Here is a 19,929-nt window from a genome sequence, read left to right on the forward strand (position 1 = left end):
AAACAGACCCCCAACCAAACAAGGAGCTCTGATCCTAGGACCATGAGGTCATGACTTGAGCCAAAGGTAGAGGCCCGACCCAGCCAAGCTGACTGAGCCACCCAGGCGCCCCTTGATGAGTTAGAACTTTAATCCCCTTCCCCGTTAGAGAAGTTTCTAGTGAATCTTATGGCTCTCTGGCATTCTTGGGCATTTTTTTTTTTCATTCTTGGGTATGTAGAGCAACTGAACAAGCATTTTCAGAGCACATACAGTAGAAAGGTTCCCATGAGGAATATGAAAATTAATCAAATATTACAATCCAGTAGGAAGGTAAGACACACAAACACAGAACTACCAGCGAAATGCAAAACGTACTATAGGACATGGAGTGCCATGGGAGCAAAACAAAAGGATTATTTTAGTTTTGGTGTGGGCTGTGGTGGGAAGAGGAAAAGAAGGAATTGAGAAAGCTTCAAAGATGAGGAGGCATCTGTGTTGGGTTTTGAAGGATCGGTAAGTTTTTGGCCAGCAGAGCTGGGAAGAAAAGGGTATGGAGGCAAAAGCAGAAGTACAAACAAAGGAATAATAATGGGAAAGGACAGAAGGCATTTAGGGGTCAACATGAGAGAAGAGGTACATAAAGCTTTGAAAGTGTGTTGGGACCAGATTGAGTCCTGTGTGTCATGCTGGGAAACACAGTCTAAAATTGATAAGTAATCGCCTTTGGAGCAATGGCATAGATGTGATCAGAGCTGTGTTCCAGTGGCAATGTGGAAGAAGAACTGGAAGAAAGGACTGGAGGGGGGAGACTGATTAGAAGCCTAAGCATTTGTTCCTATGAGAAGACACAGGGACTTTTAAAAAGCAGGCTAATAGCCACTGAAAGGGAGAAGGGGACCTTATGTGAATAGACTTAAAGTGACAGAATTGTCTGGAAGTGGCAGTTATTTATCAGAGGCAGGTCTGCTGTTGGCCTGGGTGTGAATGCAAGAAGAGGTGTTAGATGAATGAATGAATAACAGAAATGAAACAAAAGAGAAGAGAGGCAAAAGACTGCTTAGGAAAACTTCAAAGGAGTGATTAACAGTGTTAAAATATGGTACTTCAGAGATATCTTGATATCAAAGATACCAATTTGTGTCTAGAAATTGATTTTAAAATAGTACTTTACATTGGAAAATCATCACTACCCAGTCTCTTCTCATCCTCTTTTGAACCTCTCTATTTAAAAAAGGTTCTTTTCGGGGCGCCTGGGTGGCTCAGTGGGTTAAGGCCTCCACCTTCGGCTCAGGTCATGGTCCCAGGGTCCTGGGATAGAGCCCCGCGTCAGGCTCTCTGCTCGGCGTGGAGCCTGCTTCTCCCTCTCTCTCTGCCTGCCTCTCTGCCTGCTTGTGATCTCTGTCTGTCAAATAAATAAAATCTTAAAAAAAAAAGGTTCTTTTCAAAGTCAACATCCTAGAAAAAAAGCAGAATAAAAATTAAATGTCATGTGGCTGAAAAGGGACTGGGTGGTGATAAATCAGTGTAAAATATTACCTCAAAGTCCTTTATGAAGTTTGGTAGCTTGAGGGAGAAGTAGTTATATAAAGAATAACAAACACAGGTTTGGGCCCTAACCCACTGGGCCCCAAGATCATTTTCTTGCAAAGAATTCAGTTGACACACCCTATTCCTAAAGTGGTAAAGTTAGGATTTTAGGTAATGTGGATTTTGAAGTACTCTAGGTTATTCATCTTTGAATTATGTACTACCAACATCAGATTCCATTTTTGTTTTCTAAAATACATTTAACTATCTTTAATGTGATTAAAAACACGTTTTAAGTAGTTTCCTATATGCCGGGCACCGTGTTAAACACTGTATTTGCATTATCTCATTTAATCCCAGGGATTTTTTTAAGATTTTGTTTATTTGTCAGAGAGAGAGAGCGAGCGCACAAGCAGGGGGAGTGGCAGGCAGTGGGAGAGGGAGAAGCAGACTCCTGGCTGAGCAGGGAGCCCGATGCAGGAATCAGTGCAGGACTGGATCCCAGGACCCTGGGATCATGACCTGAGCAGAAGGTAGACGCTTAACCCACTGAGCCACCCAGGCATCCCTCCCAGCAATCTTATGAGGCAAGATTATCATTATGTCCATCCTAAACAGGAGAAAATAGAGACTTAAAGTAAAATGACTGGCCTAAGATTTTAAAAATACAGAAAGCCCCTGACTTCCAATGATTCGCCTTAACGACCGTATCAAAGCAAAGTGCATTCAGTAGAAACTGTACTTCACATTTGGAAAGTAGAACTTTTCAGGAGCTAGCACTATGCAGGAGATACGATCTCCTGATGCTGGGCAGTGGCAGCCACCTGGGACTCTCCGTCAGACATGCGGTCATGGTGGTAAGCAATCTGTACATTTACATCCCTTCTGTACCATACAAACATTCTGTTTTTCACTTTCATTACAGGATTCAACAGATTACATGAGATAGCCCACATTTTATTACAAAGTTGGCTTTGCGTTCGAAGATTTTGCCCAACTGTAAGCTAATGTAAGTGTTCTGAGCACGTTTAAGGTAGGTTAGGCTGAACTATATTCAGTAGGTTAAGGTGTATTAAACACATTTTCGACTTAATGATATTTTCAACATGTGATGGGTTTAGCAGGGACATAACCCCATCATAAGTTGAGGAAGTTCTGTAGTAAGTGGCAGAGCCCAACCTCTTAATATGTTCAACCTGTATATACAAGCAATTGTTTTATACATCTCATCAGAGACCACCAAATCACTAACTTAAACTGCTTGGTTTATTCTGGCTTTTTTTTTTTTCCCACAGCCCTCAGGAATAATGCTTCTCCTGTCATGCCTTTGAATGTGTTTCAAGTCCCTGTAAATGTGTCATAGGTATTAAAGGTTGTAGCTCTGCTCAGGTCTTTGAATTAATTCATGTCTGCGTTTGTTGATGCAAAGAAAATTGTACAAGCAAGTACCTACACCACTTCAACCCGTGGGCTGTGCTCGATTAGACAGCATGCAAGGTTCAGACCCATCTGCCTGGCAAAAGCAGAACAGTTAGTTGCACAATAGCATGTGCAACATGTCTCGCTGTGACAATCCTACATTTTACATGGCTTACGTGTTTACTCCGAGTTTTGGTTGCTTATTTCATTCTCATACTTAAGATATATGAATAGTGGTTAACCTTGAAAACCAAAATTTTCGCCTAATTTTCTTCCAGGGTTCTGGATCAGTTGGACTGAAAAATACCCAGAGACGGCAAGTAAAACTTTAAATAAATATCTGTCATTTGCAATTATTTATCTGTGTGAATCAGGATTTTCTGGACACTTTGCAACCAAAATGGGAATAAACCGCATTGCTTGATGCAAGGCTACAACCACCTTCTGTGATATTTTGGTTTACATAAAAACAGCCTTGGGTTGCCTGGGTGGCTCAGTGGGTGAAGCGTCTGCCTTTGGCTCACGTTGTGATCCCAGGGTCCTAGGATCCAGTCCCACATATGGCTCCCTGCTCAGCGGGGAGCCTACTTCTCTCTCCCCCTCTCCACCCCACCTGCTGCTCCCTTTCTTTCTCTCTCTCTCAAATAAATAAATCTTTTTAAAAAATATTTTATTTATTTATTTGACAGAGAGAGATCACAAGTAGGCAGAGAGGCAGGCAGAAAGAGAGGAGGAAGCAGCCTCCCTGCCGAGCAGAAGAGCCCAATGCCATGTGGGGCTCGATCCCAGAACCCTGGGATCACAACCCAAGCTGAAGGCAGAGGTTTTAACCCACTGAGCCACCCAGGTGCCCCTCAAATAAATAAATCTTTTAAAAAGCCTCATTTTCCTAACTGATTGCTCTTAAAGTGGAGTTTCTCTTCAATAAACAAAAGTTTTAAAGCAACTGCTCTAAACCAGTTAGTTCTGTTACTTGAAAGAAATTAGTCTTGTTCCCAGGCCTGTGAGAGGTGAGAGCATGGATCTTCAGCATAAACTCAAAGAACAAACAATTTTAGCACCGGCTTTGTTGAGAGTGGGTAAAGAGAGTTTTCATAAACAACGACGACAGCAATGGCTTTTCAACATTTGCTGTCCCTTGTATAATTCAAGCCAATACACATTGAGTTAATCAACACTTAAACCTCAATCCCACCTCTTTGCCATGAAGATCCAGGATAAATTGTTTCTGACCAGAGATTACAATGAACCTTAAGCTTACTCTCAGGAATAAGCAAAGCAAAACACACAGAACTTGGAACAAATGTTCAACAACACACGTGCATGAAATGCAAAGTGATTTTTTCCCCCTGTGTTGAAAAGCGGTTTCTCTAGGAGTTTATGGAAGAAATGTGATTCTATACTTCAAGTAACTAGGTAGTTTTTTGATGGCTAGTTGCCCTAATGGTAAAATTTACTATGGTTATCATGTCAGGAAGAAATTTTCAAAGTCCCCAAATACTTTTCTGAGTGTACTTTAATTAGGTGGTCAATATTTACGGCTTTATTTCTACATGATAGTATCCTGAAACAAAACAGCCATGGGTAGATTCAAACTGACAGCTGCATGAACATTTATTTGTATGTTTTTTGCATCTTGTTAGCATTAACCTATTGTAATAACTAACTTTACTTGATTGTAATTATTATCTGCTAGGTGGTTTTGATTTATTATCTGTAAGAATCATGGCAATAGAAGTATCTCCATCTTACTGATGCAGAAACGGAGACTCAGTAAAGTTAAAGAACCTGACCAAGGACACAAAGCTACTATGTAAGAATTCATTTACTTGTGGAGCATAAGGGATAACATGGAGGGCATTGGGAGATGGAGTGAAGTGAGTTGGGGGAAATCGGAGGGGGAGACAAACCATGAGAGACTGTGGACTCTGAGAAACAAACTGAGGGTTTTGGAGGGGAGTGGGTGGGGGGTTGGGTGAGCCTGGTGGTGGTATTAAGGAGGGCACATATTGCATGGAGCACTGGGTGTGGTGCATAAACAATGAATCTTGGAACATTGAAAAGAAATAAAATTTAAAAAAAAAAAAGAAGGAAAAAACCCCCAGAATTTGATACCCATTCTTGACTACAATGCCTATGCTTTTCCTAGTGCACCATATGGTCTCTCAATAACGTACAAGTAAGATGTATGTACAGAGCCTGGCACTCAGTGGGAGCTCAACAAAAATTAATTTTATTGTCCCTTAAAACTATTGGACAAATGTAAGCTTATATTCTTAACAGAATTAGGATGAAAGCGCTCTAAACAGGGACTTATTAAAGGGTACTCTTCAATTCCCAATCACCCATGTAAATGAATCTCATTTGGAGGAGACAAAGTCAAACTTTTGCATTTAGGTAGCCAATGGAAACATAAGGACTTCAAATTTTGTCAAATCCTTCTTCATTTTTATCAGGCTTTAAAAAGTAATTTCATTCAAACCAATGAATTATCAACTAAGAGAGATACAGCTGCTCCTTTAACCAATATTCAAATCTAAGAATCACAGCACTTTAGAGCTGGAAGAAAACATAAGAGTTTATCTAGTTCGCTTTTGCCTCTCCACATGCTGCCAGTTTGGCCTCCACCTTCTACCTCTCTACTATCACTCGGCTAGCGAGTAATTTATACAAGGTCACAAAGCTGCTAGAGACAAAGAAGGGACTAAAAGAACTCAGATCTTCTGAGTTCCAACCCAGTGCTCTTTCCATTATACCACCCAGCCACTCAATGGGAATGCTCTCTCTAGGCTGGGCCAAACCCACACAAAACCTCTAGCACTTAAATAAGCAGATTCAGCTCCCCAGTGATTCCCTAAAAGGCTAATCCTATCAGCTAGCTTTTATTGAGAAGGATGGTGTGTTAAACTCTTTACAGGAGTTACTGCATTTCATCCTCAAGGCAAACCTGTGGGAGTAGTTCTTAGTTCTTTCCCTTTTGATTGATGAGGGAACACAGACTGTAAGACTTCAAATAAGTTGCCCAAGGTCACAGGACTAGTTAGCAATGGAGCCGGAATTTAACCAAGGTCTGACTTGGGCCCCAGCTCTCAACAACTATGATATACTGCTACTATGTGTCCCTTCCCTTCTATCCAATTTTTTTTCTCTGTCTTCTGGGGCTTAGGATCATACATATGCTAAGACTACCTAATCACAAATAAGGTTTCTGGAAGAATCATCAAAAAGGGAAAAACGGTAACCCACAACATCCCCACAAAATGGAGACCTACCCGGACCACTTTTCCCCCAAAGTCTAGGCCTTTGCTATTCTCAAGCACAAAGCTCTTCTTTTTCCGGTAACATTGATCACCTGTTTCACCACTCAATAACCTTAATCGGATCTTTCAATGGCCAATGAAAGCAATGATACCGACAATCACTTGGGACCTGAGACCCCGCGGGGGCAGACAAGAGCCCAAGAACTAGGCAAAGTTTCTGTTCAAACTGCAATGAGGTTACCAGGGCACAGTAACACAATCTCGTACCTGATACTAGGAAATATGGAGAGAAAAACAGGGAGAGAGGAGGGAAAACCCTGCTTTGGGCCTGAGGCTGTTTAACTGGAAAAGAGTGAGGAAGGGACTTCCAGGTCGCCTTCTCTCCTGTCATGATTGCAAAGCCAGTGCCCACCAACAAAGGAGATAGTGCAAGGAGCCCTTGTGGAACACCTGGTAAAGGGGACGCAAAGAGCCCCAACAGTCCTCTCTAGTTGCCAGCCTCCGCACTCCGTTTGTCTTGCCCTTTTCCACCAGACAGGCAAATCCTGGAGGATTTTCTCGCCCAACACCCCCCACCACCACCACCACGCAGCGTGAAATCTCGGGAAAGAGAGGACCCTACCTCACTCGGTGGGGACAGAAAGGGCACTCGATTTCCCTTCGGAGCAAGGGGATAGGAAGAAGACAGCACCGAGTAAAATAAGGGGAAAAAAAAAAAGGACAAAAACTGGCCTTGGTAGGGGGTTGATGGGGCGCAATGTAGTAGCTGCACTCACCCGGGTGAGACATGGGGATGACCTCATTGCGGGTCCCCGGGAAGTTAAAGATGACGGCTCCAGACGCCCCTCTCTCGTAAGCCAGGTGAATCTTGTCGGCGAAGGTGCAGCCCCCGCCGCGCTGGATCAGGGCCAACCAAGAGACCTGCACGGAGCTTCCCCAGTCCCCCGGGACCGTGGGCACCGTGAAATTCGTGTGCGGGTTACAGGCGTTGAGCGCCCCCGGCCCGTCGGGCGGCACCAGGACCCCCGCCACAGGCTCGAGCGGCGAATCCTGGCCGTACACGCCCTCCTCGCTCAGCTCCCACACTGTGCGGTTCACTCCGGTGTGCGGAACCCGCCAGGACACGTTGAGGTACGCGGTCCACACCGCCTCGGCTCCCCGGGAGCCGGGGGCATGGGGGCTCAGAGCCAGCAGGAAGCACCACGCCAACAATCGGGAAAAGCCGCAGCCGCCGCGGCACAAGACCCCGGCCCCGGGCGGCGGCCCCATGGCTCGAGAGCTCTGCAGGTCCCGAGGGCCCCTGGCACGCGCCTTCCCGGCTCTCGGCAGGACCCCGGCCTGGCCCAGGTGCGCGCCAGGTGGGGAGGGGCCGGCGCGCGCGAGAGCGAGGTGGGAGCCCCAAGGCACGTAGCGTCCGGCCGAGCGGTTGCGGCAGACTCAGCTCCTCGCGTCTCCAGTCCTTCTCCGCTACTGCTGCGGCCGCGTCGGGCTCTGGGGCTTTAGCAAGAAGCTCCGCCCAGACGACTGGGGGTAGAGGTGGCTGGGAGGGAGGAAAGGACACTGCGGGGTCCGCCTCTTAAAAGGGTAGCGGGATGGGCAGGCGTTAGAGTAGGCTCCCAGGCTGTGTGGCCAGGGCCAGGTGTGCCTTGGCGTGTTGTTAAAAAAAAAAAAAAAAAAGATGAACAGGCCGGCAGGGAACTAGAGAATCTGAGACCATAAAAGCTCTCAGATAGGATCCGAGTCCGTTTTGGATTGGATTGCGAGAATGGGTTTTTCGCTCCGAACATTTGTTTAAAGGCCGTTTCAGTCTTAGGCTGCTAGAATGTGAAAGTACTTCTAAACAGCACAGATCCGAAGGGTCTGAGTTGGAGTCAAGGGATTTTTGGGTAGGTGGGTGGTGCTGGGGGCAGGCTGGTTATTGATTCTCTTGGGGGGGGGGCAGGAAAAGCTCATTGTTACTTTTTTTTTTTTCTTTTGAACCTTTCTCCTTTCCTGCTCCAGACAGGCGTCGTACCTGGGTATTTTCTTACGCCTACCTCATGCTAAATAGACTGCATCAGAAGCCCCTTCTGAAAGTAATCTTAGTCCTCAGAAAAGAATTACCCTTTCCATACACCTCAAAACTGAGCCTCTTTTCTTCATCTTCCACAAACAGGTTTACCAAATCTATACATCCTCGCCATTCCCGACCTTAAATACACAATCGTTCCTCATTTCCCACCAACTGAAAGGAGCCTGGCTCACCTTGGCGATTCACTCATGGCACTGTTGCATTATGATTCTTCCTTTCTTTAAGTGTACAAGTTTTATCTACCCTGTCAATTATTGCATTTAATAGGTGCTCCAGAAATATGCATTGGATTAAACTAAATTAATACACCTGTTGTACGACTGGAATGGATAACTTTTGGCCTTGGGGAAATTACTTCTCTGTGCTTCAGTTTTCTCATCATCTGTAAAATGGGAATAATAATATCACCTACCTCATAAGTTGTTCAGACAATTAAATGAGTTTGTACATGTAAAGTACTCAGAACTGTGCTTAGCAGAGTGTAAAAAAGATATTTGTTAAATACTGTTATTACTAAACAGGGTCAGGGACCCCACCCTACCTTTTAAATGATTTTAAATTTGTCACTTTGAGATAATAATAAGAGAAAATGACATTCAGGATGTTTTAGCCACTTTTTCAGTACAAAGGGATACAATTCACTTTATCCAGCCCAGCATTTGATCAGTTCCCTATCAATCACTCCCCTCAGTCCTTGGCCCAACACTTAATCAGTATTATTCCCAAAGATTAAGCATGGGACAATTCTTCACTTTGATACTCTGATGGCTTGAGAGAAACCTGGAGGAAAATTAACACCATAACTAAACATCCCCTGGAATCCAAATAAATAGGCAGTCCTGTGAAACATAAACCCTATATACTGAAAAGGACGTTTTTATGTTAGAGGTCAAGGCTGGTATGGGAGGCCAATAGCATAGCACCCCCAACTACTGATGATGTTAATCTCCGGGATAAAAATTATCGATGGAAAAAAGAAAAGGTAGGATCAATCATCTCTAAGAAATGGTACAGTTCAAGAAATTGTGTGAAATTATTGGTTAGGAACCCTCAAAATTCAGTAAATATTGCCTGTATGGCAATCAACTATATTGTACTTTAACGAAACACTATGTTTAAAATTAAAGAGATCTGTTATAAGGCATCTACAAAAAAATGAATGTTTGGAGAGATGTTTCTTAGTATCCATTCTTAAACAATTATTTATGGTCCATCAACTGTATGCCAGCCAGGGGCTAAGCGTTGGGGTAGAAAAAAAATAAAACATTAACTTTGCTGTCAAAGAAATCATAAATTAGCTTTTATGACACAAGCAAACTGATAGTTGGGGTATAAGGTGCTATATGTATATAGGGTAAATGCTATAACAGAGGTGTTCACAGGGCAGTAATGGGTAACAGAAAAGAAGAACCTCACCCAGACTGGGAAGTTAGGAAAAACTTCCCAGAGGAGGTTACACCTGTGCTAAGCTTGAGAGGGTTAGCCTTCTTAGGCATTGAATAATACGAGGGAATGAATGCACTGAGGCATGAAACTGACAATGTTGGGAGACAGCAAGTACTACAGGCTCTATAAACACAAAATGGTTGGAACCCAGAGTACAAGACATAAAGTTCTACAGGTACACAGAAGTCAGTTCTTGAGAGTCCTTTCGTTTAAACTAGGGAGTTTGTACTGTATCCAAAAGCAAGGAGTAACACAATTAGGGTTTACACATGGAGTAATATAATCAGATCTGAATTTGAGAGATTGTTATGGCTTCTTTGCGAATTATAGATAGGAGGGGACAAGACTAGAAGCAAATAGCCCAGAGAGCATATTTTTGTCAGTGCTCCAGGTGAGAGATGAAGGTGGCCCAGCCCAGACTCCAGGAGATGAAGAGAAGTGGACAGATTGGAAGCATGTTTTGGAGGACGAAAAAGAGGGAAGAATTGGGGATTGCTCTGAGGTTTTTGGCTTGGAAGACTGAATGACATTCAATCAGGAGGAGGGTTTTAAATGTGTAGAAAGGGTAGGAAGAGAGATGAGCTCAGTGTAGACCTGTTGATTTTTTTTCTTTAAAGATTTTTTATTTATTTGACAGAGAGATCACAAGTAGGCAGAGAGGTAGGCAGATAGAAATGGGGAAGCAGGGGCACCTGGGTGGCACAGTGGGTTGGGCCTCTGCCTTCGGCTCAGGTCGTGATCCCAGGGTCCTGGGATCGAGCCCTGCATCGGGCTCTCTGCTCCTCGGGGAGTCTGCTTCCTCCTTTCTCCCTCTGCCTGCCTCTCTGCCTACTTGTGATCTCTGCCTGTCAAATAAATAAATAAAATCTTAAAAAAAAAAAGAAATGGGGAAGCAGGCTCCCCGCTGAGCAGAGAACCTAACGTGGGGCTCGATCCCAGGACCCTGAGATCATGACCTGAGCTGAAGGCAAAGGCTTAACCTTCTGAGCCACCCAGGTGCACCAGACCTGTTGATCTTGAGGTGCATATGATGTAACTAGGTAGCACTGGCTGGTGGGCAGTTGGATTTTCTGATTACTGAACACCCACCAAGTAAAAGCCACTGGAGAGGTGTAGGTATACAGAGACCAAGAGAAAAAAAAGTCCCTGCCCTCAATGAGTTCACAGTTTAGTAGGAAAGTCAGAGATAAACAGGTAATAATAGTACAGTTTAATAAATGTTATGACTGAGAAAAACTTCGGTTGCTATGGCAACATGGGTACGGCTGAGTCTTTAAGAACAAATAGAGTTAATCAGGCAAAGAGAGTAAGGATATTCAGGCAGAGGCAATAGTCTATTACTTGAAAACACCAGGAGCATTCAGGAAACTAACGTTAATTAGTCAAGTATGGCTGGGACGCAAGTTGCAAAGGGAGAGCCAGAGGAAGTGAGGCTGGTCAAATAGGTTGTGCCAGAACATGAAGGGTTTGGAAAATTGTGCCAGAGGGTGTCAACTCAGTGCATATGTGCATACATGCACACACACACACACACACACACACACACGCACACACACACATAAAGGGAATATGGCAAAATGATAACAACTGTTGAGTCTCAATGGTGGGTCTGTAGGTGCTCACTGTATTATTTTTTCAACTTGTCTTTGTATTTAAAGCATTTTGCAATGATGAGTTTTAAATTATGAATTTATATGGAAGTCAGTGGAGCAAGTAAATGATTATTGTCAGACGTAGGCGTAATAGAGCATCTGGGTTGTACGAGGACAAGACAGGAGGCAGAGTGACTAGTGAGGAAGCTAGTTCTGGAGGTCTAGCCCAGCTGTGGAAATGGAGATAACAGATGATCAAAACTTGAAGACATGTACCGTTAAGATCATCCTATGAACTCCCCTTGCTATGAGTCCATTCTCACCAAGCAACCTTATTATCCTTTAGTGCCTCATGTAAATTTGCCTACAGGGAGATAATGCACTGATCAGCAAACACTAGTATCTGGTCCACTTGGAAGTTATACTTCTCATTATAAATTAATCAGTTGGCATTCTGGCGTATATATTGGTCTCTTGTGAATTTGGTGAACTGTGAGTCAGTCCCCAGGAGCCCGGTTTCTGGTTATACGACCAATCAAATTTCAAAGCCTACAAAGCTAGGAGCCAGACTGCGACTGCAACAAAGTCCTTCCCCTCTGTGGGGACTTGTCTGGGTAACTCCATGGCTTTCTCCAATCATATCCCTCTGTCATGCTGTGATTTCTTTTCAAACTGCAACAGAGCCTTGATGCTAACAATGAGGTCTGTGGATCAGGAGCATCAGCATCAGCAGGGAGCTAGTGAGACATGAAGTATCTCCGGGCCCACCCTGAGACCTGCTGAGTCATAACCCACGTTTTAACAAGATCCCCAGGTGATTTGTACACGCACGTAAGTCTGAGAAGCCCTGGGGTAGACTTGAGTAGTCCTGATGTGTAGCCAGCACCCAGCCTCTGCTTGAACACTCCCAGTGTCAGAGTTTACCACCTCCCAGAGCATTGCATCCTGAAGAGTGCTACACTTTTCTTGCTGGAAAGTTCGTGTAAGCACAGTTTGATTTTGCTTCAGTCCCAGGCCTCACCTTATTCATATATATATGTATAGATACATATATATATGAATAGGTAGATATATACATATATGAATATATATATGAATATATATATATTCCTTATACTCTCAAACCAAATATCCTAGCCCTAGATGTATTCCCTCAGGGTCCTACCATCCCTAAGGCTAATTAATAACAGCTACTATTCATCGAGCATTTACTATGTACTTTAAATGCATTATCTCATTTAATTCTCACAATCATCCATTATTATTCCCATTTACAGAAGAGGAAACTGCCTCAGAGAAAACTAGCAAGCTGCCTAAGGTTATATAACTAGTCCCAGAATCAGGATTCCAGTGCAGTTCTGACTCTTAAGTATTAATAGCTGATAACGACTCAATATCTTCCCTTTGGAGAGTGGCATTCACATTTTAAAGATTTTATTTATTTATTTGAGAGACAGAGATCACAAGTAGGGAGAGAGGCAGGCAGAGAGAGAGGAGGAAGCAGGCTCCCTGCTGAGCAGAGAGCCCGATGGATGGGGGGGTGCTTGATCCCAGGACCCTGGGATCATGACCTGAGCCGAAGGCAGAGGCTTTAACCCACTGAGCCACCCAGGAGGCCCACATTTTAACATCAGCTTATACCAAAGGAAGTTCAAGGGAAATGTTTCTTGTGTGCATTTCAGGCCCCATAACCCATGAGGGAGACACACTTGGGCCAGGAGCCTTTCTGAATTCCTCAAATCCTACTACAAAGGCTAGCCCTGCCAAATATTTGTATCAGCAATACTGAAATGAAAGCTGCCCTGAGTGGCGCACCATCTAATAATGAACTAATAATAAGCAGAGCAGCATCCTGCAAAAGCAACAGAAGGGCACCGCTGAGGCCGATTGAGTTTCCCGTCACACTGAGTTTCTGCACAGGCACAGAGATGGACGATAGCATTCAGCCTTTAATATGCCTGCAAGAAATGAGACATCACATCTAGCTTCTTACCATTAGATAAATGGCAAGGCACCATCTGGGACAAATAGTGTCCTGGCATCTAAGCAATGTTGTGGCTACGCAGCTCCATAACATAAAAGTGTAGACAATGCCTAGAGAGGGGATGGCAACACATTTCTGCCCTAGGCAGCTGTTCTGTGGCTAGCAAGAAGAAACTGATGGGGAGTGTGGAGAGAGCGAGCAGCCAAACAAAACAAAAAGTCCAAAACAGGCTGGAGTAGCATACTTTAAAATAACATCGTTTCTGAGTGCAGGTACATCTCGGTCAGCTCAAGTGGGTAGACAGCCATTAAAAAATGGGATCTTTCGAAACCAAGCTTTCATGCACTCAAAGAATTTCAGAGAGGGGTCTTACAAGAGGGCCACCGCTGTATTTGAAGCAGTCTTCTCATATCCATAACACTAATAGCTACCATGGAGAAGCATCGAGAAAGATCAGGTACTTTCTGCCTATGAGGTAAGTATTATGTGCTACCTGTTCCAGAAGAAGAAACTGAGGCTCAGGTTTAGTAACTTGCAGAGGTCATCCATGGTAACCAAACTGCAGAATTGGAATTTGACGCCACGTCTTAGTACAAAGCTACACTCTTCCCATTACACCTCTTGCCACTCTATCCAATAGTGCCTTCAAAAGTAGAGGCAGGAAGGCAATGTATTTACTGAGAACCTACTATGTGCCAGACAATTTATATGCCTTAATTCTATCAGTTGGTTCTTACAACAGGTAATGAAATCCCATTGTAATTATAATTATTATAATTCCCATTTTTTTTTCAGATGAGGAAGATGAGGCTCAGAAAGGTACAGTATCTTGCCAAAGGTCACACAACCAGTATGTGGCCGAGTTGGAACTCACATTGGGAGTATGACTCCAAATTCTATGCCATTTTCACTCTGCCCTACTACCTCTCCACATGCACAGTAAGGTTATTATTAGAGGGTAGAAAGAATGGTATTTTTTTCCTTTTTTAAAATTACATGCAGTTAGCTACTGTATAGTACATCATTAGTTTTTGATGTAGTGTTCAATGATTCATTAGTTGCATATAATATCCAGTGCTCATCACAACATGTGCCCCCCTCAGTAAGGAATGGGTATTTTTATAGCCACATCCAGTGACATGCTTTAGTATACTAAGAACCCCCTCACCAGAGTGCCCTGATTTCTTGCTGTGCAGCCCCCAAATTCCTAAACAGAGATTATGAAAGTACGTTGAGTCAAGTGCTTCATTGTCATTTATTAATGCCTACATCTTCCACTGAGCACACTCGCACCATGTGTATGGAGAGGAGTGCCTGAACGTGTGTCACCTGAAGAAAGGGCGTTTTGTGTCCATTGATGAAAACTACTACACAAAGGAATTGTACTGATGGAGGACAATGCAGAAAATTTGTGTTAAACTGCGTCAACTTTGTTGCTACTAGGGAATCACATCAGCTATATTGAGTTTGGAGAGATGATTGCAGAGATCCCGGATTGCTAAAGAGGAACAAGGGTGGGGAAGAGCCCAAGGTGTGGGGGCAAGAAGGGCTTCAGGGGAACATTAGGCAGCGTTGGTGCTGGGGGCAGAGGGTGGGCGGGAAACAACGGACTCCAGTGGGAGTCGTTCTTACCCTCCACTGCTAGTATCAGGACAACCTTGTTGGGAAACTCATCTGGTCTCAGGCAGTCTCCTCTCTTGCCTTTTCAGGTTTTTCTAGTAAGATGAAGATTTCAAAAGAAATAAATCTGTGACCATAAGAGATTTACATATGTGCTATTGAAAGAGAGGAAAACATTTACTTGGAGGAAAATGGGAGAGAAATAGGTGGTCTTTTTCTTTTTTTAAGATTTTATTTACTTGTCAGGGAGAGGGCGAGAGAGTGAGAGAGTGAGCACAAGCTCTCTTATGGGGAGTGACAGGCTCACCGCTACGCAAGGAGCCGGATTCGGGACTCCATCCCAGGACCCTGAGATCATGACTTGAGCTGAAGGCAGACGCTTAACTGACTGAGCCACCCAAGCATCCAGAGAAATGTTTTTAATGAATTTGTTTTTAATGTTTTTATGTTTTTAATGAATTTGCCCTACAGTTATGAACACATATTTGAGCTTTACTTCCTACCCATTCCTGCTACGTAGTAGACTAGATTCACAGAGCTCGCCCATTCCAGCCTTTGTTGTTATTTTTAACTTTGCTGTTGACTGGTTATGTGACACTGAGGAAGTTTCTCTTTCTTCTTGATCAACTACAAAACAGGGATGATAATATTGCAAAATTACGTAGTTATGTTTTGAACCACGTAATGTTCCCTCAGATTAAAGCCTAACAAATGGGATAGTCTATCTAAAGAAGTGTCTCTGATCTTGCCACTGCCTAGGACGAATAACAGAAGGGAGTGGGCCTGGCAGGCAAGGATAGATCTGTTTGCTAAGTTAGCGAGGATGGGAGTTCTTAAACATGTACATGGGCACTGAGGCTTTTGTTTAACCTATGGACAGAATGGGATTTGTTTTTTAATAGGAACATAATTTGGTAATTCCCAGTAGACCTGGGATTTCTGAAAGGCAATTCAATAAACGTACTTATATTGTATCACAATCACCTACTGAGGCCAAGGCTTGTTTTTTTTAGAAGCTCAAGTCTGCCTGAATGTGGGCAAAGCAGCCTTTGTATTCCAAGGGGCAAAGTCACAAATTCACAGCTGCCAGCTATATGCATTAGGATAAGCCACAACTGGCCAGGGCTCAAAACTGATCAAGAACACGTGGATTAGCCACAACTGGCCAGGGCTCAAAAGTGATGAAGAACACATAGTAAACAAGTATTTGGCAATAAGTGACGGGGTGCTATCACATAGTTGAGACAACTGAAATCGGCTGGCTTACCGCTCAAAATTCACACAGTAGTTAAGTTCTGTCACATCAGAATTAGATAAGTGTTATGGTTATATTGGTCGCAGGAACCATGCAAGGGACAAGCAGGCCTTCAACAAAAGGGTATTTTGTGGCTACAAAACTTTGGTTTGCCTTCATCACAAATCATGCGGTGTAAAGCGTAGGAATTTTAAGGAGGAAAAATGCTACCGGGGACAACCAAAGGGGGAAAAATGCCCAGATCCACGGACCACAGCACGCTCTGGAATCTACAAAATCCCTTCTCCCTTGGCTGACAATCTTCCAGTTAGCAGGGGGCAGGTTCCCTTTTTTTTCTAAGTTGTCTCTGTGTAACTTTGGGGGCAGATAACATCGGTATACTTCATGTTCTTCATAGCAAACGAGTTCAGATGCAGAAGTCAGTGACTGCTTAATATTCTGGAGGTTGTCAACTCTCGAGCCACAGAAGGCCTTTCACCAGAGGCAATGAAGTGGCTCAGTAATGTTTGCTCTTCGTGAGGAAAAAAAAGAGCAGAAATTGAAAGCCTGAAGCTCTTGTTTGTTTGAAGAAGAGGCTCGTCGAGTTTACCTTCAATAATCTCACCAGTTCATTAAACGTCTTTGTTTTTCGGAGGTGGGGATGGCCGAGGTGTTTAGAGACCTGACAGGAGAGCATATGTTTGGACCCTACACATGGTGTTTATAGTGGAGCACCCTGCTGATTTCAGGACCTGCTATTTGGTTGGATTCAAGACAGGATGAAAACATCCCACACATTTCAAGAAGGGAGTTATCATCTATCAGTTATGCCCCTCATAGGCATTTTCAGCAGAGATTTCTAAGTTCCAAGACAGAGGTAATAGTAAAAAAAAAAAAAAAAGTGTATTTATAATGTCTGCTTTCTTTTTTTCACAGAATCCTGTCACTGCAATTCGTGTTAGGTAGCAGTGAACAAGCAAAGGAGAAGCAGACGTTCTGGGGGAAAAGTGCCAGATTAATTCCACCCGATTGCTGCAGTCAGTATATAAATTTAGGAATAAAACATTTTTACTAACTTTGACCCTCTGGACTCTCTGACATACAAAATTGTAAGCAGTAGTATCATTTTGCATGTAGGAATTATAATTTTCTCTTTTGGAGTTTCAGTGATTTAAAGGAAAAGTCACTTGTTCTCTAACTTTCTCATTAGAATAATAAATTCTGGGGGGCGCCTGGGTGGCTCAGTCAGTTAAGCATCTGCCTTCAGTTCAGGTCATGATCCCCAAGGTCCTGGGATCCAGCCCCACACACCTCAGGCTCCCTGCACAGGCGGGGAGACTGCTTCTCCCTTTCCTTCTGCCCCTCCCTCTGCTTGTGCTGTCTCTCTTGCTTACTCACTCTCACAAAGAAATAAATAGATCTTAAAAAAAAAAAACCAAGAATAATAAACTTTTTTGGAGCTTTTAATGTCTGCAAAGTCCTAAGACAGTGTCCGGGGAAGATTAAAAAGATCAAAGCAACATGGTCCATCCATTAAGTAATCTCAGGCTCCTGGGGTAAATTGTTTCAGGAAAAATTTTGTGGGCCCTCTTTGTTTTTGCCTGCATGCATCTAGATTATCAGCAATACAAGCTTTAATTAAAAGCTTCATCCAGGGGCGCCTGGGTGGCTCAGTGGGTTAAGCCACTGCCTTCGGCTCAGGTCATGATCTCAGGGTCCTGGGATCGAGTCCCGCATCGGGCTCTCTGCTCAGCAGGGAGCCTGCTTCCTCCTCTCTCTCTCTCTGCCTGCCTCTCTACCTACTTGTGATCTCTGTCTGTCAAATAAATAAATAAAATCTTAAAAAAAAAAGCTTCATCCAATCTCAAATGTCTACTAATGGAGAAGTGATATTAATTTTCTTTTAGACTATTACAAATAGCCTTCTAATTGATCTCCCTGCTTTTTGTCTCTCCCTCCACGTCATCCTTCATCTTACTGCCATATTATGCTTTCTGAAACATAGCTATGATTCTGTAACTTCCTGTTGCATATTGAATGAAATACAAATTTCTAAACTTAAAAAGGCTAGCCCCACCACAATCGGGGGCCATCTGACTACTGCTTCCTTTATGCTTTCACGGTATGTGACTGGACCTGTATTATATAGGTAGCATCTTCCAGACTCTGCTACATTTATTTCCCTACATATCTATCACCTCCATCAGAGACTGAGTTCCTTGAAGGGGGGGCCACATATTTTTTCTTTCGGGGAGCCCCAGCTCCTACCCTGGCATGTTAGAGTACATTTGAAGAACGAGTAAATGGCTGGCCAGACCTGAAGGGCAGGCTGTCTATCTGGTATGAATTTTTCCCATTGTTTTCAAGGTATACTTTACACACTGCAAAACCTACCCTTTTTAGTGTATAGTTCTGCATGTTTTGACAAACATACAGTTGTGTAGCCTTGACCACAATCAAGACACAGAACACTCTCATCACTCCTCAACTTCACTTGTGGTTTGCTTTTATAGTCAAAACCCTGCCCCCTCACCCTTACCCTGGCAACCCCTGGTCTGTTTTCTGTCCCTATGGTTTCACTTTTTCCAGAATGTATTTCCATTCAGTATGTAGCTTTTTGTGTCGAACTTCTTCCACTTAGCAAAATGCATTTGAGATTCATCCATGTTATTGCGTTGGCATGACATTTAAACAAAAAGAGTTGTCAAAGAGATGGGTGCTGTGAGGGGGTACAAAGTCTTGTGTGAGTACAGAGACAGGAATGTTTGCTTCTGACTCAAGGAATTAGAGGAGATTTCATGGAGAAAGTAACATCTGAGTAGGACCTTAAGGGACAGGTGGGGTTTTTATAGGTATGAATGAGGAGAGAAGATAGATCAGGAAAGGATATAGCAGGAACAAAAGCTCCAAGTCAGGAAACAGCAGAATAGGTTTAGAAAACATTGTTTCACTTAGGAGCCTGCTCAAGAGGAGGAGTAGTGGGAGACAGGCCCAGAATAGGTTAGGACTTTGTTGACCTTGAGTACCTATTGAGGAATTTGATCTTGATTTTATGAGGCAGTGGTCAGCCATTGCAGGTTTTTGATTCAGATTCTTTTTTGGGGAGAGTAATACTTCTACCCACAGGTAATTATGCTGCCCCACCAGGGCTGAAGTAGATTGTTGTTCTCTGTCAGGGTGAGTAGACAACTGTGACTCTTAAAACAGGGCAACAAATCACATTGAAATATATCAAAAACACACCAAAGCTATAAAATATCTGCACTAACAGTACTTTCTAGAATATGCATTCATGATATGACCAAATCCAACACCTACAAATAGCTCCCTGATCTCTCCATTCATTTGTAGTCTCTCAATTCTCTCTGTAGTTAAGATATCAAAAAGCCAACTGTTGTTCCTGGATCCTCTTTTCTTAATTCTCCATGGAAACATCTTCACAGGGGTGAGAATTTACATTGGGGCGTCTATCTTAGCAGATAGCCAATAAACAAGTCCCAACTTAATAGCATTAATTTCTTTTGTAAACCATATCCCACCAATATTACCCAAATTGCTATGTAAAAAACAAAACAAAACAAAACAAAACAAAAAAAAAACCCAGAAAACAAATCAAACAAACAAACACAAAAAAACCCTTCCTAGTTTGGATGCTTTTTCTCTGAGTCAAGAACAGACATTTGACCAAAGAGGATATGCAGATGGCAAATAAGCACATGAGAAGATGTTCAACATCCTTAGCCATTAGGGAAATGCAAATTAAAACCACAATGTGATATCACAGCATGCCTCCC

The 19,929-nt window shown here is 43.2% G+C and overlaps 1 protein-coding gene across 3 annotated transcripts in view; it reads right to left on the reverse strand.

Moving 5' to 3' along the window:
• Positions 1-19,929, reverse strand: part of RNF128 (ring finger protein 128) — a 101,976-nt gene that overhangs the window by 53,681 nt on the left and 28,366 nt on the right. Inside the window, exon 1 of one of the 3 annotated variants that reach the window (XM_047716639.1) lies at positions 6,965-7,678. The exons of 1 other annotated variant lie outside the window; for it this stretch is intronic. In XM_047716639.1, coding sequence (XP_047572595.1) covers positions 6,965-7,457 — 493 coding nt within the window. In that variant the 5' untranslated portion in view covers positions 7,458-7,678. Of the gene's footprint in view, positions 1-6,964; positions 7,682-19,929 lie in introns of those variants that run through there. One more of the 3 variants, XM_047716641.1, reaches the window with a different exon arrangement.

Source organism: Lutra lutra, chromosome X, assembly GCF_902655055.1.
Source record: "Lutra lutra chromosome X, mLutLut1.2, whole genome shotgun sequence".
Taxonomy (NCBI): Eukaryota; Metazoa; Chordata; class Mammalia; order Carnivora; family Mustelidae; genus Lutra; species Lutra lutra.